Source organism: Artibeus jamaicensis, unplaced genomic scaffold, assembly GCF_021234435.1.
Source record: "Artibeus jamaicensis isolate MK-2021 breed Jamaican fruit bat unplaced genomic scaffold, CSHL_Jam_final scaffold_847, whole genome shotgun sequence".
Classification (NCBI taxonomy): domain Eukaryota; kingdom Metazoa; phylum Chordata; class Mammalia; order Chiroptera; family Phyllostomidae; genus Artibeus; species Artibeus jamaicensis.
Genome location: NW_026522057.1, coordinates 8,521,010 through 8,543,839, shown reverse-complemented (window position 1 = coordinate 8,543,839; position 22,830 = coordinate 8,521,010). Strand labels below are relative to the sequence as shown.

The 22,830-nt window shown below is 44.2% G+C and overlaps 1 protein-coding gene across 2 annotated transcripts in view; it reads left to right on the top strand.

The window, feature by feature from the left end:
- Nucleotides 1–22,830, top strand: part of AGO1 (argonaute RISC component 1) — a 38,574-nt gene that overhangs the window by 9,704 nt on the left and 6,040 nt on the right. The window contains exons 3-18 of one of the 2 annotated variants that reach the window (XM_053660371.1): nucleotides 1,375–1,495; nucleotides 1,933–2,114; nucleotides 2,514–2,650; nucleotides 2,875–3,009; nucleotides 3,163–3,250; nucleotides 3,881–4,028; nucleotides 7,485–7,604; nucleotides 7,972–8,103; nucleotides 8,220–8,353; nucleotides 11,607–11,791; nucleotides 17,754–17,913; nucleotides 18,083–18,173; nucleotides 19,207–19,401; nucleotides 21,082–21,216; nucleotides 22,042–22,143; nucleotides 22,475–22,674. In XM_053660371.1, coding sequence (XP_053516346.1) covers nucleotides 1,375–1,495; nucleotides 1,933–2,114; nucleotides 2,514–2,650; nucleotides 2,875–3,009; nucleotides 3,163–3,250; nucleotides 3,881–4,028; nucleotides 7,485–7,604; nucleotides 7,972–8,103; nucleotides 8,220–8,353; nucleotides 11,607–11,791; nucleotides 17,754–17,913; nucleotides 18,083–18,173; nucleotides 19,207–19,401; nucleotides 21,082–21,216; nucleotides 22,042–22,143; nucleotides 22,475–22,674 — 2,265 coding nt within the window. The remainder of the gene's footprint in view (nucleotides 1–1,374; nucleotides 1,496–1,932; nucleotides 2,115–2,513; nucleotides 2,651–2,874; nucleotides 3,010–3,162; nucleotides 3,251–3,880; nucleotides 4,029–7,484; nucleotides 7,605–7,971; nucleotides 8,104–8,219; nucleotides 8,354–11,606; nucleotides 11,792–17,753; nucleotides 17,914–18,082; nucleotides 18,174–19,206; nucleotides 19,402–21,081; nucleotides 21,217–22,041; nucleotides 22,144–22,474; nucleotides 22,675–22,830) is intronic. The other variant, XM_037149320.2, reaches the window with a different exon arrangement.

Genomic DNA, 22,830 nt, shown 5'->3' with positions numbered 1-22,830 from the left:
TGGCTCCTGTGTTGTGAATTAGTTGCTCATACATGTGTGGGCTTCTGGGCACTCAGTTCTGTTCCATTGGTCTGTGTGTCTGTTTTTCTGTATTTTAACTAATTAAAAATTATGTTCCACTAATGAGTGGAATTGGACATATTTTTCAGATGTTTAAAAATCACATATGGGCAGAGAAGGGTATAAAGGGATTAAATGATAATGGAAAAAATACAGTAAAGATTACATTTAAAAAATCATATGTAGAAGGATATTTCAAATGAGAGGAAAGAAAAAAAAGAGGCTTGCTATGGTTTAGTGTTTAGAGTTGTAGCGTTGCTTTCTTTTTTTTTTTAAGATTTTATTTTTAGAGAGGGAAAGGGAGGAAGAAAGAGAGGAAGAGAAATATTAATGTGTGGTTGCTTCTTGAGCGCCCCCTACTGGGGATCTGGCCTGCAACTCACACATGTGCCATGACTCTTAATCAAACTGGCCACCCTTTGGTTCTCAGGCTGGTATTCAATCCACTGAGCCACACCAGCCAGGCAGAGTTGCTTTTTGATAGGAAATAGAAATGGATTCTGGATTTAAAAGGTAGTAGAGAAGTTTTGACATAGTCTGTGAGGGATGGAAGTGATCAGGAACATGAAAAAGATTGCCGGGTAGCAGTGAAGCCTGTCGGGATTGAAACCATGTGTTTACAGTTGTTTCCAATACACATTTTGAGTCTTTTTTGTTCAGTAGTTGTTAAAAGCTTTGGTTTAGAAAGCGAAGATGTCAGATAGTTGGGTGGGCTGGGATTTTGCAGGGTAGTTGGTATCTAAGTGGCAGGGGACAGGAAGTGAAATCTAGAGAGATGACAATGGAGAGGAAGCAGGATGGTGGGAACTAAGGGCTTCAGGGAGGTGGGAGAGAGAAGAGTCTTCTTCCACAGTTTATTCCTGTTCCAATTTAGATCGCTTCCCCACCTATATTTTTTTTGCTTAGCAGCTTGGAAATTGGAGGAGCCTCAGTTCTGTTCCTGATTCTGGACAGGCCCTCAGAGGAAGCCACTCTCCCCTCAGCCTCCCTCTCTGCTCACAAGGCACTTACTCTTTCAGGTCCTTTAAAGCATTAGTAATGTGAAGACCAGAAGCATCACCTGGGTACATGTTAGAAATGTAGAATTTCAGGTTTTGCTCTAGATCTACTGAGTCACAATCTGCATTTTAATAAGATCTCCAGGTGATTCTTAGAACATTGAAGTTTGAGAAGCACCGTGATAGAGTAGATGAGATTAAAAGTAGCTGCTAGGAGAGAATATAGTAGATAAAATGTTGCCTGGACTTCGAGTTGCGCCCAAAAGCGTGAAGTGGTAGTCTGTCAGCTTCTACAGGCTGTTCCTATCCCGCACAGGGAAGTGGTGGAATACATGGTCCAGCATTTCAAGCCTCAGATCTTTGGTGACCGCAAGCCCGTGTATGATGGAAAGAAGAACATTTACACTGTCACAGCACTACCCATTGGCAATGAACGGGTAAGGTGGGAGTCGGGCCTGTTTCAGAGGGTCTGGGGCGGGACAGAGCTCCTGTAAGCCTCTTTGGAGTCTGGCAGTCCAGAGGTCCTTTTCATCTTTTGTGCTGAGAAAGTGTGTTTTAGGGTGAGGGATGGGTAGATGCTGGTGTTTATTCAGCCTATTGTATGTCTATCCCTGTTTTAGACAGATTGAGAGTAGACTCAGAGCAGACCTAGACCTTAAGGACTTTCCGCTAGGTGTGGGTGAGAGAGACAAAAGCACTGAGCCAAGGCGGCTGGAGACTAAGAGGCTGCGTTTACTCTGAAGTCTTCCTTGTGAGCCCCTTAAGGGGCAGAGTCCTAGCAAATCCATGGGGAGGAGGACAGTTGAGATAGGGCAGAGAGTGTTAGCCTGTGGGAAAGTACTGGCAATCCCTCATCCCTTTCTCTCTACTGAAGGTCGACTTTGAGGTGACAATCCCTGGAGAAGGGAAAGACAGAATATTCAAAGTCTCCATCAAGTGGTTGGCCATTGTGAGCTGGCGCATGCTGCATGAGGCCCTGGTCAGTGGCCAGATCCCTGTTCCGCTGGAGTCTGTGCAAGCCCTGGATGTGGCCATGCGGCACCTGGCATCCATGAGGTACTGGGTATAGTTAATATCTGGGCTGCTGCTTGGTGTCAGAACTGCTATGGGGGGAGGAGGGAAACGAGTGCATATTAAGGTTCTACAGTGTGTCTTTAAAACAGAGTATTCTTTGAAGCCCTACCATATGCCAGGCAAGTGTGTATATGCGTTTAGATGGTTTAAACCATTGGCCCTGTCCCTTTTAGATATCTTTGGGCTGTGCCCCATCTGTCCCTTCAGGGCAGAGAAAGGGTAGAGACTTTCACAAGGTCAGTTACACAACTAGTAAATGATCAGAGCTGGAATTAAAGCCCTGGTGTCCTGCCTTCCAGGCCAGGGCTCCTCCGTGCCCAGGATGCCTCACAGGGTGGGGGCCTGTGCCCGAGGGACCAGTTCTCTGCCTGTCCCTGCCAGGTACACCCCTGTGGGCCGCTCCTTCTTCTCACCGCCTGAGGGCTACTACCACCCGCTGGGGGGTGGGCGCGAGGTCTGGTTCGGCTTTCACCAGTCTGTGCGCCCTGCCATGTGGAAGATGATGCTCAACATTGATGGTGAGTGGGGAGAGCTATGGAGCCAGGGGCACCCTGAGTCCAGTGACCACGCTCCCAGCCTTATCCCTCCCAGCTCTGCAACCACACTCCTAGTCTAATCCCTACAACCCTCGGACCCCTCCCCCATCCCAATACCCTATAAGGAAGAGGGTGTAAAGAGTAGTATCCGCATTTATTCTGGAAGAGAGAACCTCAGCTGACCTAGACCTACTCTGTCCCCACAGTCTCGGCCACTGCCTTCTACAAGGCGCAGCCAGTGATCGAGTTCATGTGTGAGGTGCTGGACATCAGGAACATAGATGAACAGCCCAAGCCGCTCACGGACTCTCAGCGTGTGCGCTTTACCAAGGAGATCAAGGGTAAGGACCCAACTAGGCAGGGCAGGGAAGCAGCAGCCTTACTTTCTCTTTAGCCCGAAAAGGAAATTCCCTTGGGATATGTTCAGGAGAGAGGCCAAGCTTGGGAACACGAGCAACCTTTTTCAGCCCTGACAAGCAGTGTGTGTATTCTAGGCCTGAAGGTGGAAGTGACCCACTGTGGACAGATGAAGAGGAAATACCGCGTGTGTAATGTTACCCGCCGCCCTGCCAGCCATCAGACGTAAGTTGACAGGGCTGCCAAGCCCTTCCGTTGGGGGAAGAGTGTTGATACTTCAGCACATTTCCTTCACTCCCTCCTGCCCCACTGGCCCTGAGAATGAGCCGAGGGAATTTGGTATCTCTCTCCCAGCTTTATGGTCCATTAATACTCAACCTACCATTTTTACCTTCGTGGTCTCCACCTTTCCTCTGTGGGCCTTTACCATAGATCAGGCATCTTCCCTTGACTCCTTTATGAGTTCTGTAAATGTTAGAATTTCTTTCAGCTTATTTTGCCACCTGAGAAGGAAAGCTCCTGGGCTTGACCTTGGGGAAGCTCTCACTGCGTAGAGCTTGGGGAAGGAAGATTTCCTCTACCTCCTTGACCTCAAACTATAATGGGTTATGAGTGCCTACTTTATGTCAGGCTTTATGCTCCACACTAGAAATACAGGCGAGTCGGGTGTGGTCCTGACAGTTGTGGAACTTGCTTCTCTTTTGGAGCCCTGTGTTGCCTGCTTTCCCAAGAGTGGCAGAACTCTAAAGAGGCTGGGTAGGGATAAAGGCAAGTCAGGGGCTTCCCGTGGTTGTAGGTCTAGAGGGTTGGGATTCAATCCTGGGCTATGATACCTCCTTCCTTTCCCCAAAACAGGTTTCCCTTGCAGCTGGAGAGTGGACAGACTGTGGAGTGCACGGTGGCACAGTATTTCAAGCAGAAATATAACCTTCAGCTCAAGTATCCCCACCTGCCCTGCCTGCAAGTTGGCCAGGAACAAAAGCATACCTACCTGCCCTTAGAGGTAAGGCTGCCAAGTAATGGTTGGGCTGGGGAACAGCAAGCATTGTATCTGCGCACTGATCACTGGAGGTCTGTTCTTCCATTTGTAATCTCTCATCTTCATTTCGAAATTTGGAAAATTGACATGCTGAGAGATACAAGGTTGTTCTGTGAAATGTAGGCCTCATTCTTACCTGGTAAATTTTCTTATTTCCAATTCTGCTCTCATGTTTTTTCAGGGCCGCCAGGCAGAAGTGAAGGCTGTATTTACTGTTTAATAAGTAATTACTTTGTTCAGGACAGAGATTTCAGATACCCACATCTGTGTCCTCCTAATTGGTCTTTCTCTGTCCTCTGAAGCTGGGATCTTAAGTAACATGTAGATACAAATATACCTTGTTTTACAGAAGATGGAGGTGAATGTTTACCTATAATACGAGTCCTGTTTTCCTGCTGGTCAATGTGAAAGAGCTTTAGCCCCAAGATTTTTTATATTTTTATGCTTCAACAGACATTTGAAGTCCTGCAATTAAAGAAAGAATAGTAATACTTCTTAGGTTAAAGCATACAAACACAGAACCATTTAGTCAGTCATACACTGGCTGAAATGTCTAACGAGAAACTACTGCTGTCCACTGTACCATCTAGTCTGTTGCTGTTCGAAGTGTGGTCAGTGCAGCTTCTCAAGTTCCACCAGACCTACTGAATCAGAATGTCCCTTAGCAGAATCCGTAGAGCGTTCGTAGGAACATGAAATTGGGAGAAGCACTAGCCTGGACCGTTGTCTTTGTTCTAGCAGCAGGAGTCAAAGCAGACCAAAGATCAAGTGTTCTGTGAGGTTTGGGGATTTCAGAACTAACTGGAGGAAATTGGACTGAAGAGAGAAGAAATCCCAAAACCCAAGAACTTGAATTTATTGAATAAATGCTGATGCACAGAAAGTGGGATGGAGGCAATATTTTCTCCGAGGTGTAAACAGAAATATTTAGGGATGATCTCAGCTAAGGTAATATCTACTACCAGTTGAGATATCTCAGCAAAGCAACAAAACTTCTGTTTGAACAATAGTTCTCTAGGTGAATAATTTATATATGACTTATATTTTGATTTTTACTACTGTTTATTTGACAAATATTTATTGAGCTCCTACTATGTGTCATATACTCTTTTAGGTGCCGGGAATGTAGAGATTAACAAGACAAGGTCCCTGCTGTCATGGAGCTTACATTCTAGAAGGGGGAGATAGACAATAAATTGATAAATAAGATAGTTTCAGATGGTGGTAAGTGCTATAAGAATAATAAAACAGGTTAAAGGGTAGCAGTAAGGGTGGAGAGGGTTGGAGAACCACTTTAGTTATTGTGGTCCAGGAAGGCCTCTTTTAGGAGACATTTGAGCCGAATCCCAAATTACGAGATAGAATCAACCTTGTAACCACACGAGGGAAGGGACCTCCAGGCATGAGGTAGATAGCAAGTACAGAAGCTCGGAAGCAGATCAAAGCTTGGATCTTTTTGAGGGATAGACAGAGGCCTTAGTGGCTGGCTGGCGTGTACTGTATGAGAGGAAATGTAGTAGATGATTGGGGGGGAGAGGTGCAGGGCCAAGTGATGCAGGCTATTATAGCCTGGTAGGATTTTTCTTTTTAAAGAATAGCTTTATCAAGATATAATGCATGTACCATAAAATTCACTCTCCTTAAATGCACAGGTCAGTGGTTTTTTAGTGTTTTCACAGTTATATAACCATCACCACTAACTGATAGTACAATGTTTTCTCGCCCCCAGAAGAAAGTCCATACCCATTACAAGTCACTTACTATTCCTTCACCTCACCCTTCCTAGTAATCACTCCTCGATTTCTGTCTCTGCAGATTTGTTTATTCTGGACATTTCATGTAAATCAAGTTATATACTATGTGGCCTTTTTGACTGGCCTGTTTGATTTAGCACAATGTCCTCCAGGTTCATTTATGCTGTAGCGTATGTCAGAATTTCTTTTTTATTTAAGGCTAAATAAGCCGTTGTATGTATATACCACATTTTGTTTATCCATTCATTTGTTGACATATAGCTCAGGTTGCTTTCTCCTTTTAGCTGTCGTGAATAATGCTGTTATGAATGCTGTGTACAAATAATTGTTTCAGTCCCTGCTTTCATTTCTTTTGAGTATATCCCGAGAAGTAAAATTACTGGATCATGTAGTGATTCTGTGTTTGATTTTTTGAGGAGTCACTATAATATTTTCCATAGTGGCTGGACCATTTTACATCCCATCAGCAAGGGTTCCAATTTCTCTGCATCCCTGCTTTAGTCTTTTGCTTAGTGTGGCTCAGATTCTGTAGCCAAAAACATCTCTAGAGAGTTACAACTTTAAGGTGCCTTCAAGAGAGGAACCTCACAAATTTTAATTCTGGCTTTCCGTGAAGCGAATTTACTGATTTGTGTATTCCGTGGGATACAGAGTTTAATGGCAGGCGACCTTGCCCTGTTTTTCCTGACCACTGTTCCTCATGAACTCTGCTGCAGATTAGAATGGGAACTGTACTGTCATAGTGCTGGCCCTGTAGAAGCAAGTTACATATTTCATTTCTTCTAAATCCTCACAACAACTTCATGAGACCGTGTTTTTTCCCCATGACTTAAAATAAAGACGCAGTTAAGTGACCTAGACCTGCCCAAGGTAACATACCTAGATGGGGCAGAGCTGGGCTTTAAACGCAAGTCTTCTACACCTTCTGGCTCTCTCTGTTCTGTGAAAGACTTTCTGTCCATGGCATCCTGAATATAGTATATGGGGGAATGGAAGTCTAGTATAGCACTAGAAGGTCTTTTCTGATCTCCACTGGATTCTTTTCGGCCCCAAACAGAGGGACCGAGTGGCAGGATATTTCTTATACCAGCAGAAGACACTCAGTCAACTGAGGCAGTGATTTTCATAGTGATCATCTGTAGACGGGGTTCTAAGAGTGAATGGCCATCCGTATTCTTTTGGTGGGTTTTAGGGTAGAGCAGCAGACTATCTGCCACCATTAGAGAGATGCTTACTACTTTAGGAATCCAGTTTGTGTATATTGAGGTTTTTGGTATTTAGAAGAGCTCTTTGCTGGGACCTTTGGTAAATAATAAGTTATCCTGCAATTTATTGAGTATTTTCTGTGTTCCAGAATTGTACTCAGTCCTTTAAGTGCTTCATTTTATTTAGTCTCTGAGCAACCCTATTTGATTGTTACTGTTCTCCCCATTTAACGTATGAGACCTGAGCCCAGATCTGGTGCTGGATCCCTAGCTGTCAATCACAAAGTGTCTGTATTGTCTTTGGTATTACACACGGGTATTTTCTAACTAATCTGTATGCCCAAGGGATTTTGCAGTCTCCTTCCCAGGGCTGACAGGCCAGGTCTCTTCCCTTACTCTGGGGCTGAGTATAGGGTGGACTGACCTCCAGCCAGAGCTACTTATCCTCCTTGTTTCCTCAGGTCTGTAACATTGTGGCTGGGCAGCGCTGCATTAAGAAGCTGACTGACAACCAGACTTCGACCATGATAAAGGCTACAGCTAGATCAGCCCCAGACAGACAGGAGGAGATCAGCCGCCTGGTCAGTGGGGCTTTGGAGAATGCGCACTTGGTTGCTCAGTCACTGGGGCCCCTGGGAGCATAGATGCTTTTCTGCCTGGACAGGACTCTCAGGAGGACCCGAGTCTAGACTTGTTGCTTGGGACTCAGTGGGACTTCTCTTGCTTCTTGACCCTATAGCTACTTTGCTTCCCTTTTTATATTTTTTTCCCCTTTTATATTACTTCCCTATGTTATCCACTCTCACTACATCATCTTCCAGTCTCCCTCCCTTTTTAGGGCTATTTCTCACCACTCTCAGCTGCCCAGGGCATTCCGTTTGGGACCCAGAGGGTGAGCAGTATTACCAAGCTGCTGCTCTCCTGAGATCCCCTTTTATTGTCTTGCAGATGAAGAATGCCAGCTATAACCTAGACCCGTACATCCAGGAATTTGGGATCAAAGTGAAGGATGACATGACGGAGGTGACAGGACGAGTGCTGCCGGCTCCCATCTTGCAGTATGGCGGCCGGGTGAGCAGGGTCAGGGCCAGACAAAATCTCTGGGGCATTTTGGGGGGAGGTTGGGATTTATAACCAGGGGCTTTTTCTCCCTACCCATGAGGCTCACCTGGGCGCCCCCCCTTTGCCTACCCCAGAATCGGGCCATTGCCACACCCAATCAGGGTGTCTGGGACATGCGGGGGAAACAGTTCTACAATGGGATTGAGATCAAGGTCTGGGCCATCGCCTGCTTCGCACCCCAAAAACAGTGTCGAGAAGAAGTGCTCAAGTAAGGAGGGCCGGGTGTATGGAGGGAAGGGTGGGAAAAGGACCCTAGGTTGCCTACTTTCCCCCACTTCTGAGAGGCCAAGGTTAGATCTGCAGTGTGCTCTTGCTGATTTTGGCTCTGCCCCCTTGTGCCGTCTAGTTCAAACTTCTGCTGTTCCTTTCTGCCAGTCTGTGGTCAGGAGTCTTGATAAGGAGCTCTCTCTGTTCAGAGATGATGATTTCAGGGCGTGAGTCTCCGGAGGGAGTCCTGAATTCTTTTGTTATGATTATTAACATGGTAATAAATAATAGTAATGGCTAGCATTTATGCCAACATTGTACCTAATTTTATGTTTTGAGACTGAGGTATCATATCATTTTGAGCAGTCTTAGAGACTGAGGTTCAAAGAGGTTAAGTAACTTGTACAAAGTTTGCATATGAAGAAAGTGTCAGGGCTGGGATCAAATCGGATCTGAGGCTTCAAAGCTTATATTCCTAATTGGAAACAAAAGAAAGCAACTTATTCAGCTGGTCCTCTGAGCTGTCCTGTCCCTGTACAAAATTTGTTCAGCTAGGTCCAAATAACCTGAATCAGGTGAACATGAGTTGCAAAGACCTCTGAGCCACCTCCTCCTGTTGCTGAGGGGCTAGCGTAGGTAGCAACAACGAAAGTGACACAGCCAAATGGTTTAAAAGGAACAGGGTAGGGGAGTAGTGGTCTGGAGTGAGTGAATGAGTTAGGTGGAAGAAGTCGCTGACTCCCTGCAGTCTTTTGGTTTTTTTTTTAGGGAGGGAGAGAAACATCAATGTGTGGTTGCCTCTCGTGCAACCCCCACCGAGGACCCAGCCTGCAACCCAGGCATATGCCCCTACCCTTTGGTTCGCAGGCTGGCACTCAATCCACTAAGCCACACCAGCCAGCTCTATTGAGATATATTTCAAATACCAAAAAATTCACTCTTTTAAAATACACAGTTTGGTAGTTCCTGCAGTCTGTTGAAGTGGTGGTTTCTTACTTCTCTGGATCTGGGGTTGGTTTACTATGAGGCTGAGGAAGAGATGGTGGAGCTGACCACTTTGGACAGTTATAAGGATAATAGAGATGTGTGCCCCGGTGAGTTCAGCTGGCCTGGATGAATGTGGGCACTCCGGTTTCCCTGCCCCCCCCCCCCCCCCCCCAGGTAACCAACTACTACTGTATTTTGCTGTAGTTTGTTTTAAATGGGTTCCTCTTGTGCCCTTTCCTGGGTTCTTGGTGTCTTAACCCTATTTAAGCCGGGCTTCTTCTAGCCTTGGCCTAGCATTGGAGGGCTGGTTTTAGCAGTTTTGGAAATGCTCCTAGTTCTTTGCATTTACGCCTTTGTGTCCCCTTGTTGGTAGTTCTGTTCTCTGTGTGCTTCTCTCTTGTTCTCATGTCTTTCCCTTGTCTCATGGATGAGGCATTGCTAGGGCCAACCCTCAGATTTTTTTGTTGTTGTTGAAGAGGCCCCTATATTTCATATATATATAGATATATATATATATATATATCTGAAAGAAGGTGATATATATGTATATGTATGCGTGTGTGTATATATACCTATACACACATGTATGTATATGTATATAATTTTTAGTGTATGATTTCAGGACCTTCCCCATTTTAAACTTCGCTGAAGACTCTGTGGCCCTCAGCACTGGATACAATGTCCCAAATGATCTGGTAATAGAGAGGAAATTGGGACTACCAGTTTCCTTGAAATAGAGATACACTATTGGAATCTAGTAACACATTGGTTTTCTTAGTGGCTACACTGCAGTTGTATATAATGGAAGAGAAATGGAAAAAAAATACTATTAACGGTTTGTCAAAAGACGTAACTCTTATTTACATGAAATAATGGTTAGGCTGTATTTCTTTACTCTCGGATGTATTTTGAAAAATTAGAATAATATGGCAAACACCCATGTATCCATTACCCTGAGTTATATCATTTATTTTAATTTTTTCTAGGTAGATACAATATTATAGATAAATTCGACATTTCCTTTATATCCCCCATCCTGGTCCCGTTTCTCCCTTCTAATGCAGCTAGTCTTATGAATTACTATAACCTTCCCATCCAATTTATACCTATATGTATATAAATGGTATTAAATTTTCCATAGCAGTGTCTTATGGTTTTTAATAAATATGTGAAAAATACTTTCTCACTACATTGGGTTTACAATCATACTGATATTTATATACTATATAATAGCATCCTCTAAACATTTTGCTTTTTTTCTCTATTTGTACATTATTGCTTTTTTTTTGAGAGAGAGAGAGAGAGGGGAAGGAAGAGAGAAAGGGGGAGAATCATCAGTGTGCGAGACAAATATTAATTGGTTGCCTCTCACATATCCCCAAATGGGGACCTGGCCTGCAACCCAGGCATGTTCCCTGACTGGGAATTGAATTGACAACCTCTTGGTTTGCAGGCTGGCACTCAGTCCACCGAGCCACACCAGGGCTCTTTTCTTTCTTTTTTTAAATCCTGACCTAAGACTATGTTTACTGATTTGGGAGAGAGAGAAACACCAATTGGTTGCCTCCCATATGTGCCCTGACTTGGATCAGACCCACCACCAGGCATGTGCCCTCACCAGGGGTCACACCCGCAACCTTTTGGTGTACGGGGTGGCACCCCAACCATCTGAGCCACCTGGCCAGGGCATTATTGCTTTTAATCTAAAGGCAGGGTTTTCACAAATTTCCTCCTGTTCAGTCTGTCATTATTATTTATGTAGCTTCATTTTTTTAATCTATTACAACCTTTGAGTGTATCCTCTCTTCCCACTTTGTCTTCCTTTCCCAGGGCAGGGCCCTAAAGCCAAAGGAAAGAGGCTCGTGGAATTACTCTTTCTTATCTGTAGCCTCAAAGAAACAGTAGGGGAGGAGGGAGCTCATTTTCACCGAACATCTCCTATGTTCCACTCACTTAATTTGAGCAAAGAGGGCATCTGCCTATTGCTGTGCACTTGTAACAACACGGGAATAGCCGCTCTGAGTGGGAGGTGGTGAGGACCCTGAGAATTCCCTCAGCTCCCCCTCAGCTCTCTGCAGGTGCCTTTGAACATTTGGCGAGCTCTGTCTTGTCCTCCTCAACTATGAATATTTTGGGCAGTAGTTGCGAGCATGTCTCATTCATCTCTGTACCTGTCATAGTGCTAGGAACCTAAGATGGAGGCGTTTGACCAGAGGTATTTAAGTAGAACCTAACCACCTCCTGTTATGACAATGCTTGTGCTGCAGGAACTTCACAGACCAGCTGCGGAAGATTTCCAAGGATGCAGGGATGCCCATCCAGGGCCAGCCTTGCTTCTGCAAATACGCGCAGGGGGCAGACAGCGTGGAGCCCATGTTCCGGCACCTCAAGAACACCTACTCAGGGCTGCAGCTCATTATCGTCATCCTGCCAGGGAAGACGCCAGTGTATGGTACAGTTCTCTTGGGACAGTGATAACAATGATTGGACTCTTCTCAGGGTAGTTCCCCGGAGGCTCCAAGGCAGAACTCAGTGTGGATTCTTGGCTCAAGCCAGAGCTGAGCTGTTCCTTAATGTCAGTGCCCCGTTAGAGGAGAAATGTCGGCCTGTGTGAGCCATTGAGTATGCTTACCTGCTCACACTCCCTCCCAGTATCATTCACTGGGGTCCTCTGTGTGCTGGCCTTTAGGGCAGGCTAAGCTGGGCCAGGTACAGAGATGGCTTAGTCCACATTCCTGTTCTTAGAAGAGTGTTGTCCATCGGCCCCAGTGCAGCACACCCGAGGAAGGTGTGCGGTGGTTCTGTTATTGCCTGCGAGTGACTTGGACTTTCTGGGAAGTGTTTTCTCTTTTTCTCTTCTCTCTTTTGAGAATAGGAATGACTGTTCATTTTTGGCTCAGTACTTTTACTCCATTTTCTTTTTCTACCTCTTGGAAAAAGTGTCCCTCATATTGCTCACCCTGTGTGTGCTTCTGTTCTCATCCCATCCTGCCCCCTTTGGGAATTCTACCCTTTAACCCTAAGCATCTTCAGATTTTTTATCTTAGAGCACATTATATGATCTGCCCTCTCCTTTAGCCTTTGTCTTTCTATTTTCTTGTTTTTCTTAATCAAACTTTTTGAATGAGTACATCCACTTTCTCATCAGCCACTTACCCTTCGCCTTTTTCATCTATTTTACTTTTGTCTCTGAAACCTCTGCATAGGGTCATCAGTATCCTTCCTCAGTTCTTTTCTTGATTTTCTCTCCTGTTGCTCCTTATTTTTCTCATTAGCAGGAATGCCTGGTACTCTCCAGATTTCTGTATTCTCCTTCTCTTTTCGTTTACATTCTAGTGAAATTCTCATGCATTCAGTTGCTTCAATCACCACCTACTGTTACTATATGTTGTAATGTATATAATGTTAATATCTGGATCATTCAACCCTTGATCTCTCTGTAGCTCCCATCTATCTCTTTGACCTCTCTTACTTTATCAAGAGTTTATTGATGACCTACTATGTGTGAGACACTGCTAGAGCCTGAATATACCGGTGACAAAAGCAGGTGCAGTCTCTGCCCTTTTGAAGTGTTTTGGTGGACCATCCCTTTAGCTGCTTATCGTTTCTGTCTACCAGCAAGCGTTTTTCCTGACTTTTCTGTGTCTGGCATCACAGTCGCTTCTGGGTCCCTTCATCCAAACTTTGGGGGCAGCCTGTCTTCTCTTTGCCTCAGCTCCGGTGTTCTTTTTTTATAGTTTCAAGACAGATTTCGTACTTTTTACCCACACTTCTCAACTTAGTGCTAACATGTCTTCTTAAGTCTTTCTTGATTTTGTTATTGGATGAGACATTTGTAGACAAAAAACCCTTAGTCCCCATTCACAAAATAAAAGGTTTTCAGAGCCCTGGTCTTAGTTGAACCTTTTTGGCTTTATCTTGTACTTTCCCACTGCCGCACATACAATAAAGACCACGTGCTGTGGAATTAGGTAGAACTGGATTTCCTGGCAATGCCAGTGTACTGATGTAGGCAGAGTGCCTGACCTTCCTGAGCCTCATGAATTAACTGTATAAAAAGTAGCGTCTGATATGATTGATGCCTGGCACAGAGTAGATGCTCTAAATGCTTGTTGTTCGTTGGTGCTTTCCAGCCTCCGGTTTTGCTCACATCATTTGCCTTTGCCTAAAATATCTTAGTACTCTACTTCTTACCTCCACCTTGCCCTTAAAATTCTCGTCATCCTGCAAGTCCCAGTTTAAATGTACTTATTCCTTGAAGCCTTCTCTTGTCATTTCCACCTGGAGGATGAACTGGTCTCTCTGAATTTTTCTAGAAATTTTATCAGGTTGCTGATGAATTACTATTATGCTTGATACCATTTCGAGCATGGAGTGGACCTGAATCTGCACCAAAACCTTCCCTCTGAATATGTGCACCTAAGGGAGAGTCTTCCACTGACATAAGCTCACTACTTATGGATGGAAGTTGGTTGAGCTCTGGGCCTTAAATTGATGGTCCTTGGATGGAAAATAAAGGCGCTTTTCAGAAGAACTGCCTTGAGTAAGTGCCCACGTTTCTGGTTCTCACCGTTAAAGGGAGAATCTAGCGTTTTGGCTTGCCAGGGGTATATACAGAGCAGGATGGTTAGGGAAGGCAATACTTACCCAGAGAATTTCCCCTTCCCTGGAGTCAGTAATGTTATACCTCTCTGCAGTCCTAATACCTTCATTAGGACCTCGGACTTCTTCTACTTACATGCTGTTTCTTGATTATACCACTTAGACAATGGGACCACATGCCTAGGAATTAAACCAGCAGAGAAAAAGAGTAACATTCTTCCAAAGACCCTTGTTGTTTCTCCCGGGAGGTCCACTGAATGGCACTCTCTTTGTGGTTGTCTGAGTCCAGTTCCGTTGTGGTTGCCCTGAGGGTGTAGGATGGGGTGACATTGCCCAGTTTTGATCTGCCGTACCTCGTCCTTTCCTCAGTGTTTTTAACCTCCTTCTCCCCACTAAATTAACATTATTGTCATTTTTTTAAAAATTGTAATTGTTCAAGTACAGTTTTCTGTCTTGTACTTCCATCCCAGCCCACCCACCCATTTCTGCCCTTAGTTTTTGTCCATGTGTCTTTTATACTTGTTCCTGTAAACCCTTCCCCTTTTCCCGTGAAATTCCCCTGAAATTCCCTCCCCTCTCCCCTCTGGTCACTGTCAGCCTGTTCTCTATTTCAGTGTCTTTGGTTATATTTTGCTTGTTTGTTTGTTTTATTGTTTAGGTTCCTGCTATTATCACTTTTTTAATAAACTTTTTTTTTTGAATTCTACATAAACTTTTTAAATTTACTTTTTTTAATCCTCACCCAAGGATATGTTTTTTATTGGTTTCATTTTTTATTTTTAAAAAAGATTATTACTTATTTATAGGAGAAGAAATATAATATTGGTTGCCTTTCACGTGCCCCCAACTAGGGATCTGGTATCTGGTTCACAACCCAGGCATGTGCCCTGACTGGGAATTGAACTGGTGATCTTTCTGTTCCCAGGCCGGCGCTCAGGCCACCGAGCCTCACCAGCCAGGGTTGTTTTTATTGATTTTAGATAGAGGCGAGAGGGGAGAGAGAGAAACATCAATCAGTTGCCTCCTATGTGTGCCCCGACTGGGGGCTCAAACCTGCAACCTTTTTACACCACATACTGGACACTGCTCCTATCACCTAAGCTACCCAGCCAGGGCTTTAATGTAAACTTTTTATTGACATATAATATACATATGGAAATATTATGTATTCAGTTCAGTAAATTTTCACAAAGTCCGTAGCAGTATAAACAGTACCCAGTTCTGTCTGGCAGCAAAACGTCACCGCAGCCCCAAACTCCCAGTTATTACAACTGCCCATCAATGGTAGTCACTGTTTTTCCAGCTTCCAACACCATAAATCAGTTTTGCCTGACTTTGAGCTTCATAGGAGTGGAATCACATGTTATGTACTTTATTTGTATCTGGTTTCTTTCATTCAATGTTATGCTTGTGAGATTCATCCATGTTTGTTTGTGTACTTGTTAGAATTTTTCATCATGTGAATATATCACAATTTACATGTGTTTATCCATTCTTCTGTTAATGGACATATTTGGGGTGTTTCCAGTTTCGACTTTATAAATAATGCTTCAGTGAGTGGGAATTGAACCAGTGACCCCGAGCTTTGCACTAGGATGCCCAGCCAGCTTAGCCGCACTGCTCAGGGCTGTCTCTTTCATTTTAGCTGTTCTTCTGGGTGTTGGGTGGATACCGCATTGTGGGTTTAATTTTATTTCTCTGATGATTGGTAAGGTTGACTATCTTTTTATATGTCTATTGGCTATTTCACTAGTGTGTTTCGTATACCTTACCAATCTGCTTGAGTCTTTCCCCTTTTTTTATTGAATAAACTACCTTTTCCTTATTGATAAATAATCTTTAATTTTTTTTATTTAATTGTGATTGATTTTATTATTTATTTATTTATTTATTTATTTATTTTTAGAGAGGGGAAAGGTAGGGAGAAAGAGAGGGAGAGAAACATCAATGTGTGGTTGCCTCTCACGTGGCCCCCAGTGGGGACCTGGCCTGCAACCCAGGCATGTGCCCTGACTGGGAATCAAATCGGTGACCCTCTGCTTTGCAGTCTGGTGCTCAGTCCACTGAGCCATACCAGCCAGGGCTGATAAATAAATATTCTTTATGATTTTTTAATTAAATATGTATTTGTATTACACATGCTCTCTGTTCCGTGACTTGCCTTTTTACTTTTTAAAGTTGTCTTTTGTTGAACAGAAATTTAAAATTTTAATGTAGTCAAGTCTATCAATATTTTTTTTATGGCTGTACTTTTTGTGTCCTATTTAAGAACTTCTAAGGCACTGAAGATACTAGTCTGTTTTCTTTAAAAAAAATTTTTAAGCCTTTCGTATTTAGAATTAATCTACCTCTGCCAGAAATTTGGTTGCATTCTCTGTCTCCTGTCAGTGGTTCCTCCACTGGTGGAAAGCCTGCACTCTCAGCTCCCTGCCCACACCTAGAACCAGCAGACGTACCCAGGATACAAGCAGCTGCAGAAGATATCTCACCTCCGTGAGGTTCCCTTTCTGGAGTTTTAGCCCCTCCAGTTCGTATTGGTACCTCTCTGCTGACTTCAAAAAAGATGGTTTCTCTACTTTATCTGACTTTTCTGAATGTTTTCTATAGAAGCTCTGGTTTACCACTAACGACTCCATCTCTCTTGGAAGTGGAAAGGATCCCTTTAGTTTTTTAAACACGATAAAAGTCTTGCCCCTTCAAAATAGACGTAACCCTTTGTTGACCCTACATCTCCTTCTTAATACTTCGCGTCACCAACATAGTTGTTGTCTCTATGTTAATTTTTTTGCCTTGATAACACTAAATCCAAAGGGCATTTCTGGTCTTCATTTTACCTGATTTCTTTGCAGTATTCGACTTTATTGAACACTTCCTTCTGCTTGAAATACTCTTTCTTCCCTTGGCATTCATGATGCAGTTGTCTTGGTATTCCTCTTAGTTCTCTGGATTTTTCTCCTTTGCAGACTCATCTTCTGCAAAGATGGGAGTTCTGCAAATACTGGGAGTTCCCGAAGATTCAGATCTAAGCTCTCTTCTCTTTTGGTTCTGTTCTCTTCCTTGGCAATCCCATCAAGACCATGCCTTCACCCACCTGGACCTAATGTTCTCACAGATTTTCACCTCCATTTGACAGTTACTCTTCAGCTGCTACTATACCCAGGCTCCTAGTCGATGTCCTCATTGGGATGACCAAAAATCACTTTCAACTAAAAATGTCTCAAAAAGAGTGTATGAGCTATCTATTCTACTGCAAAAGCAAGAAACTCAGATGTTACCCATAAAAATTATTTTTCCTTACATATGTGTTGTGAGTCTTTTAAATATCTCTTGAATCTGTTTGTTTTTCTCTATCTTAACAACTGCCCCATTAATACAAGCTATCCTCATTTCTTCCCGAGGTCAGTCCCTTTGCTCTCCTTTGTAGTTACTTTGACCTTTTACTTTCTCACACATGCAATGATGCTACCTCCTAGCAGAGTGCATGCTGTTCCCCCTTCCTGCATTGCTCTCTCCCAAACTCCCCCTCTCTTCTAGGTCCTTTTTTACCTTTAGATTTCAATTCAGTCAGTACTTAGTTCTTTCCTGGCTAGGGTATTACCCCCTATTGTATGCTGTCATAGTGCCATGAAGTTTTCTGTTGTACTTTTCATGATTTTTAAAATCAGTCACTAGATAGTAAACACTGTAAGAGTAGGAGTCCTGTGTGTTTCTGGTCACCATTGTGGTCCCTAGCACCTCATATACTTCCTGGATCTCATAGGCATCCATGAAGTGTTTGTGAATGCACTAATCACTCCTCTCCCTGCTCATAGCTGAGGTGAAACGTGTTGGAGATACACTCTTGGGGATGGCTACACAGTGTGTGCAAGTAAAGAACGTGGTCAAGACCTCACCTCAGACTCTCTCAAACCTCTGCCTGAAGATCAACGTCAAACTTGGTGGCATAAACAACATCCTAGTCCCACACCAGCGGTATGAACTCTATTGCCCACTTGCCCTTTTCAATCAAGGTACCATCTGGGGACTGATGGAAAGATAGGACTCCGGCCCAGCGGAGTGAGTCAGGCACCAGGGAGAGAGGACCAGAGTGGGTGCCAGGAAGAGAAGATGCACCTCCTTACCATTTGTTTTCTTTGTTCAGCTCTGCAGTCTTTCAACAGCCAGTGATATTCCTGGGAGCAGATGTTACACACCCCCCAGCGGGAGATGGGAAAAAACCTTCCATCACAGCAGTGAGTTACACTCTCCAACTTCCTCATATGGTTCTCTCAGCTCTCAGCTCCCAAGACTACACATTCTCTTAGTTCTGGCACATGACCCTTCCTAAGAACTTTTGCATCCAGCTGATCATCCTCATTAACCACTCCCTTGGTGTCTTCATACAATTAACTGTATGATGTCTTCTTTTTTTTCCCCCAGCTAGAGCAGTGGGAATGTAGGATGTGGCCAGAGACTTGGCCCATCACTTCTCTATCACTCCTGCTCCGTGTTCAATCTTATCTCTTTCTCTCCCTGCCCACTTTTGGGATATGATAGTGACCATATCTCCTGAAATACCTTTAAAGGGAGTTACTTCATTGCTGAGACTGCCCTTTCCTCTTTCCCATTCCTACCCCTGACCCACCTAGTAGATTAGTTATCTCCCTTATCCCTTTCCTAACTTCTCTGCTCCCTGTCCCCTAGGGGCTTCTGAATTGCTAGAGGGATCAGGTCTTCCTTCCCACTTCTGTTTCCTCAACCCTCATGTTTCTCTAGGCAGACTGGGATGCAGGGAAACCCTATTTTATGCATATCCCTATTTTTCTTGTGGCCAAATATCCTAGGCTCTGGTCACTGCCCCCTTTGAAAATAATGTCACTCTCCCCACCTGCAGGAACACTTTTCACCATTGGTTCCTGGGTAGATTAGCACTTGAATGAAGAGAAGACAAACTTGTGGCTAAGGGGTAGGGAAATCAAACTTATCAAGTACTTTGCTGTGGGGTAGACCCTGTGCAGGGTGCTTTATATGTATGTACTCTAACAGCACTGCACAGATGGTGTTCTCATTCTTCTCGCTATTTGAGAGGAGGAGAAAGATCGGATGGATTAAGTAACTTCAACATGTGTGATAGAATAGAGATCGAAACCAGGATTCATTGAATCCAAAACCGTACTCATTTGATGACATAGTTCTGTTGCTGAGAAGCCTTTGCTCAAACCCATAGCCTGATAGTGTTGAGTGGGTGGGCGTTCCAGGGGCTTATCCTGCTTCTTTGATTGTCAGGTGGTAGGCAGCATGGATGCCCACCCCAGCCGTTACTGTGCTACTGTGCGGGTGCAGAGACCTCGGCAGGAGATCATTGAAGACTTATCTTACATGGTGCGTGAGCTGCTCATCCAGTTCTACAAGTCCACTCGCTTCAAGCCTACCCGTATCATCTTCTACCGAGATGGGGTCCCCGAAGGCCAGCTCCCTCAGGTAGGGCCCACGGTAGCTGGGTAAAATCTTCGCATTGAGGCCAGAGGGCCTAATGCTAGCAGAGAGTACTGCTACCTTTCCTAAGCTATTAGCACTTGGAACTTGGCTAAGTGGAAGAGATCACAACTGAGAGGTGGTATGTACAAGCATCTGTAGACCTTTTATCTTCTGATAGAAGACCCCCAGTGCCTGTTAGTAATTGTTTCATGTTGAACACAGATTCTTTACACCAGTGGTTCTCAAACTGTAGTGTGCATCAGAATCGTCAAGAGGGCTTGTGTTAAAATGTTTTGCAGGGCTTACCTGTAAAATTTCTGATAGTGAGTCTAGAGTGGGGCACTAGAATCTATAGTTCTGACAAGTTCCTTGATGGTGCTGTTTGTCTGGAGGCCACTGCTGTTGGTCTTTCTTCATAATGTTCCTTCTGTTCTTTCTGTGTGCCAAGCTTTCATATTTTGTTGTTTAAACTTGTAAACCGAACCAGTGTCCTCAACTGCCATTTACTGCTGTAACTACCATTTATTGGTACCTTTTATGTGCCATAAACTGTGCTAAGCACTTCACATGTGTTCTATTTAATGCTTATAGTAGCCCTATCAAATAATTATTCCATTTGACAAATAAGAAGACTGGGGCTTGGAAATGTTAAGTGATTTCTGCAGTGTCACTCAGACTACAGGTGGTGGAACTGGGATTTATTGAGACAGATTGGTCTGGTTCCAAAGTCCATGCTATTAACCAGTATGCTGAGTTTCCTCCACGGCACCCATGTTTCCCAGACTACCAGATACATTTATCAGATCACTTCTCTGTTCGGAATGTCTAGTTCACATAGCCTTGGGTAAATTCAAACTGCTTAGCAAAGCAGTCAGCTGTTATAAGCCCCTACTAGGTTTTATATGCTTTACTTAATTATTTTAGTCTTCACAACAGTTTTGTGCGACTGGTCTCATTAATAACTTTAGTAGCTGTGGGGAAAATGAGACTTGAGAGGGGTTAAGTAACTTGCTCAAGGAACTACAATTAGATAAAACTTGGGTTTGAACTTCGTTTTAATTGATTGTAAACTCTATCTACTTCTACCATACAGTTTTGACTCCTGATAAACTGGTATCCAAGACCACAAGGCAACTATCGCCTATGGTTATTTAACCTGTGGCTGATTCTTTAGCTAGTCCATTTTCTTATAATCCTGCTTCTTTGTAGGAGAGAATTTATCTATTCCTTCTGCACCTGTTTCTGAACTGTATGTCTACTGTTCTCTGGTGGTACCAACCTTGCCTGCTTTGGGAGGTCCCAAGGGAACTCCCACTATGAAAGTGACCATACTTTGGGCATTGGGATTTCTCTGTGAACCTCGGTTCTGTGTCTTGATTTAGGTCTCTCATTCATAAAAACCAGCTAAGTGCTCTCTGCTGATGCCAAAACTCCTAGGCAAGGTTTTATAGGAACATCTTAGGTGAACTGCATATAAGGCTGATTTGGGCAGAAAGGGCCCATCAGCTCTAATGGTGTGTGTCCACTTATGAAGGGAGGCTGAGGGAAAAGCCATATTATGTGTCTTGACTGAACTCTTCTTGAGTTCATTCATCTTTCTGAGGGGTTGCCATTAGTTCAGAAAGATGACTGAACTCAAGAGGAGCTGTATGTCCTTTGTCTCCCTCCTTACCCTGTGCCTAGATACTCCACTATGAGCTGCTGGCCATTCGCGATGCCTGCATCAAACTGGAAAAGGACTACCAGCCTGGAATCACTTATATTGTGGTGCAGAAACGCCATCACACCCGCCTTTTTTGTGCTGACAAGAACGAGCGAGTGAGTGAGGGATTGAGGAAGCCACCCATACCCTCATCCATACTGTCTCCTTTCTCTCTTTTTTAAAATTTTATTTATTTATTTTTAGAGAGGGGAAGGGAGGGAAAAAGTGAGGGAAATATCAGTGTGTGATTGCCTCTAGTATGCCCTCTACTGGGCACCTGGCCCACAACCCAGGCATGTGCACTAGATTGGGAAGTGAACTGGCAACCCTTTGGTTCACAGGCCAGTACTCAGTCCACTGAACCACACCAGCCAGGACCTGTCTCCCTTATCTTAATATGGGAAAAAGCCCTTGAGATAAAATCTGGGGATTTAGTCCTTGGCCTGTTCATCCTCTCTGGCCCCTTCCCTCTAGCTCTTGTGGTCCTTCCTCTGTCACTTCCTTCCCTTTGTTCCCCCCTTCTCCCCTCCTTCCCTTATACTTCCTCTCCCTCCTCCTAGCTCCCTGGCCTATAGACCCCATATATAGACCAGCTCCCAGAGAAGGGAAAGGGAACTACCATTTATTGAACTTCTCCTATGCGCCAGACAATGTACAAGGCGTCTTCCTCACAGCAGCCCTGTGAGGTAGGTACTATTATTACCTCCAGTTTAACCTCAGAAAGGTTAAGTGACTTGCTAAGATCACACAGCTAATAAGTGGTGAAACTATCACTTAAAACACTGTTCTGTGTGACTTTAGAAGCCGGTTATTTCAAGACCCAATACCCTCTGGGAACAGTGATCCTCTGGGATTCTGGTGGAGTCAGAGTAGAATTGATTTGGGGCCCTAGCTAGGGTCAGGCAGGTCTTGGGATCTTGGTTGTCTTTGTCTTTACACAGATTGGGAAGAGTGGTAACATCCCAGCTGGGACCACTGTGGACACCAACATCACCCACCCATTTGAATTTGACTTCTATCTGTGCAGCCACGCAGGCATCCAGGTAGTTGGGCCATGTCCTGGGGTTTTCAGTGGGTTGAAAATTAGTTGATTATTAGCACTGCCTCTAGAATATATTTGTCATCACTGAGTGGCATTCATATCAGGATTATTCTCTTAATTAGCCCTTTTACTGTACTTGAACACAAGTACGCTTTGAGTATCTTAGGCAAATTGTCCGTAAGAGGGGTTCTTTATGTCATAGGTGACTTTGTGCTTGCCTGTTTATGGGTGGGTCTCCCAACATAGCCATAATCTTAAACAGTGATCCTGTTCCTTATTATCAGCCATCCCCTCTGCCCAATCTGGGGCCCCTCACCTTCCTATCTTCCCAGGGCACCAGCCGACCATCCCATTACTATGTCCTTTGGGATGACAACCGTTTCACAGCGGATGAGCTCCAGATCTTGACGTACCAGCTATGCCACACTTATGTACGATGCACACGCTCCGTCTCCATCCCAGCACCTGCCTACTATGCCCGCCTGGTGGCTTTCCGGGCACGATATCACCTAGTGGACAAGGAGCATGACAGGTGAGGCATGGGATCAGGCTGGCTTTCTTTTTGCTTCAGCCTCTGGTACCAGACCCTCCCAACTTTCCTTGGGTAGAAGGAACATGGTCATTGTTCAGTTTGGTGTCTCTGGGTTCATCTGCCAAATCTGGGTTGGATTTTTTTTTTCTTAGGCTG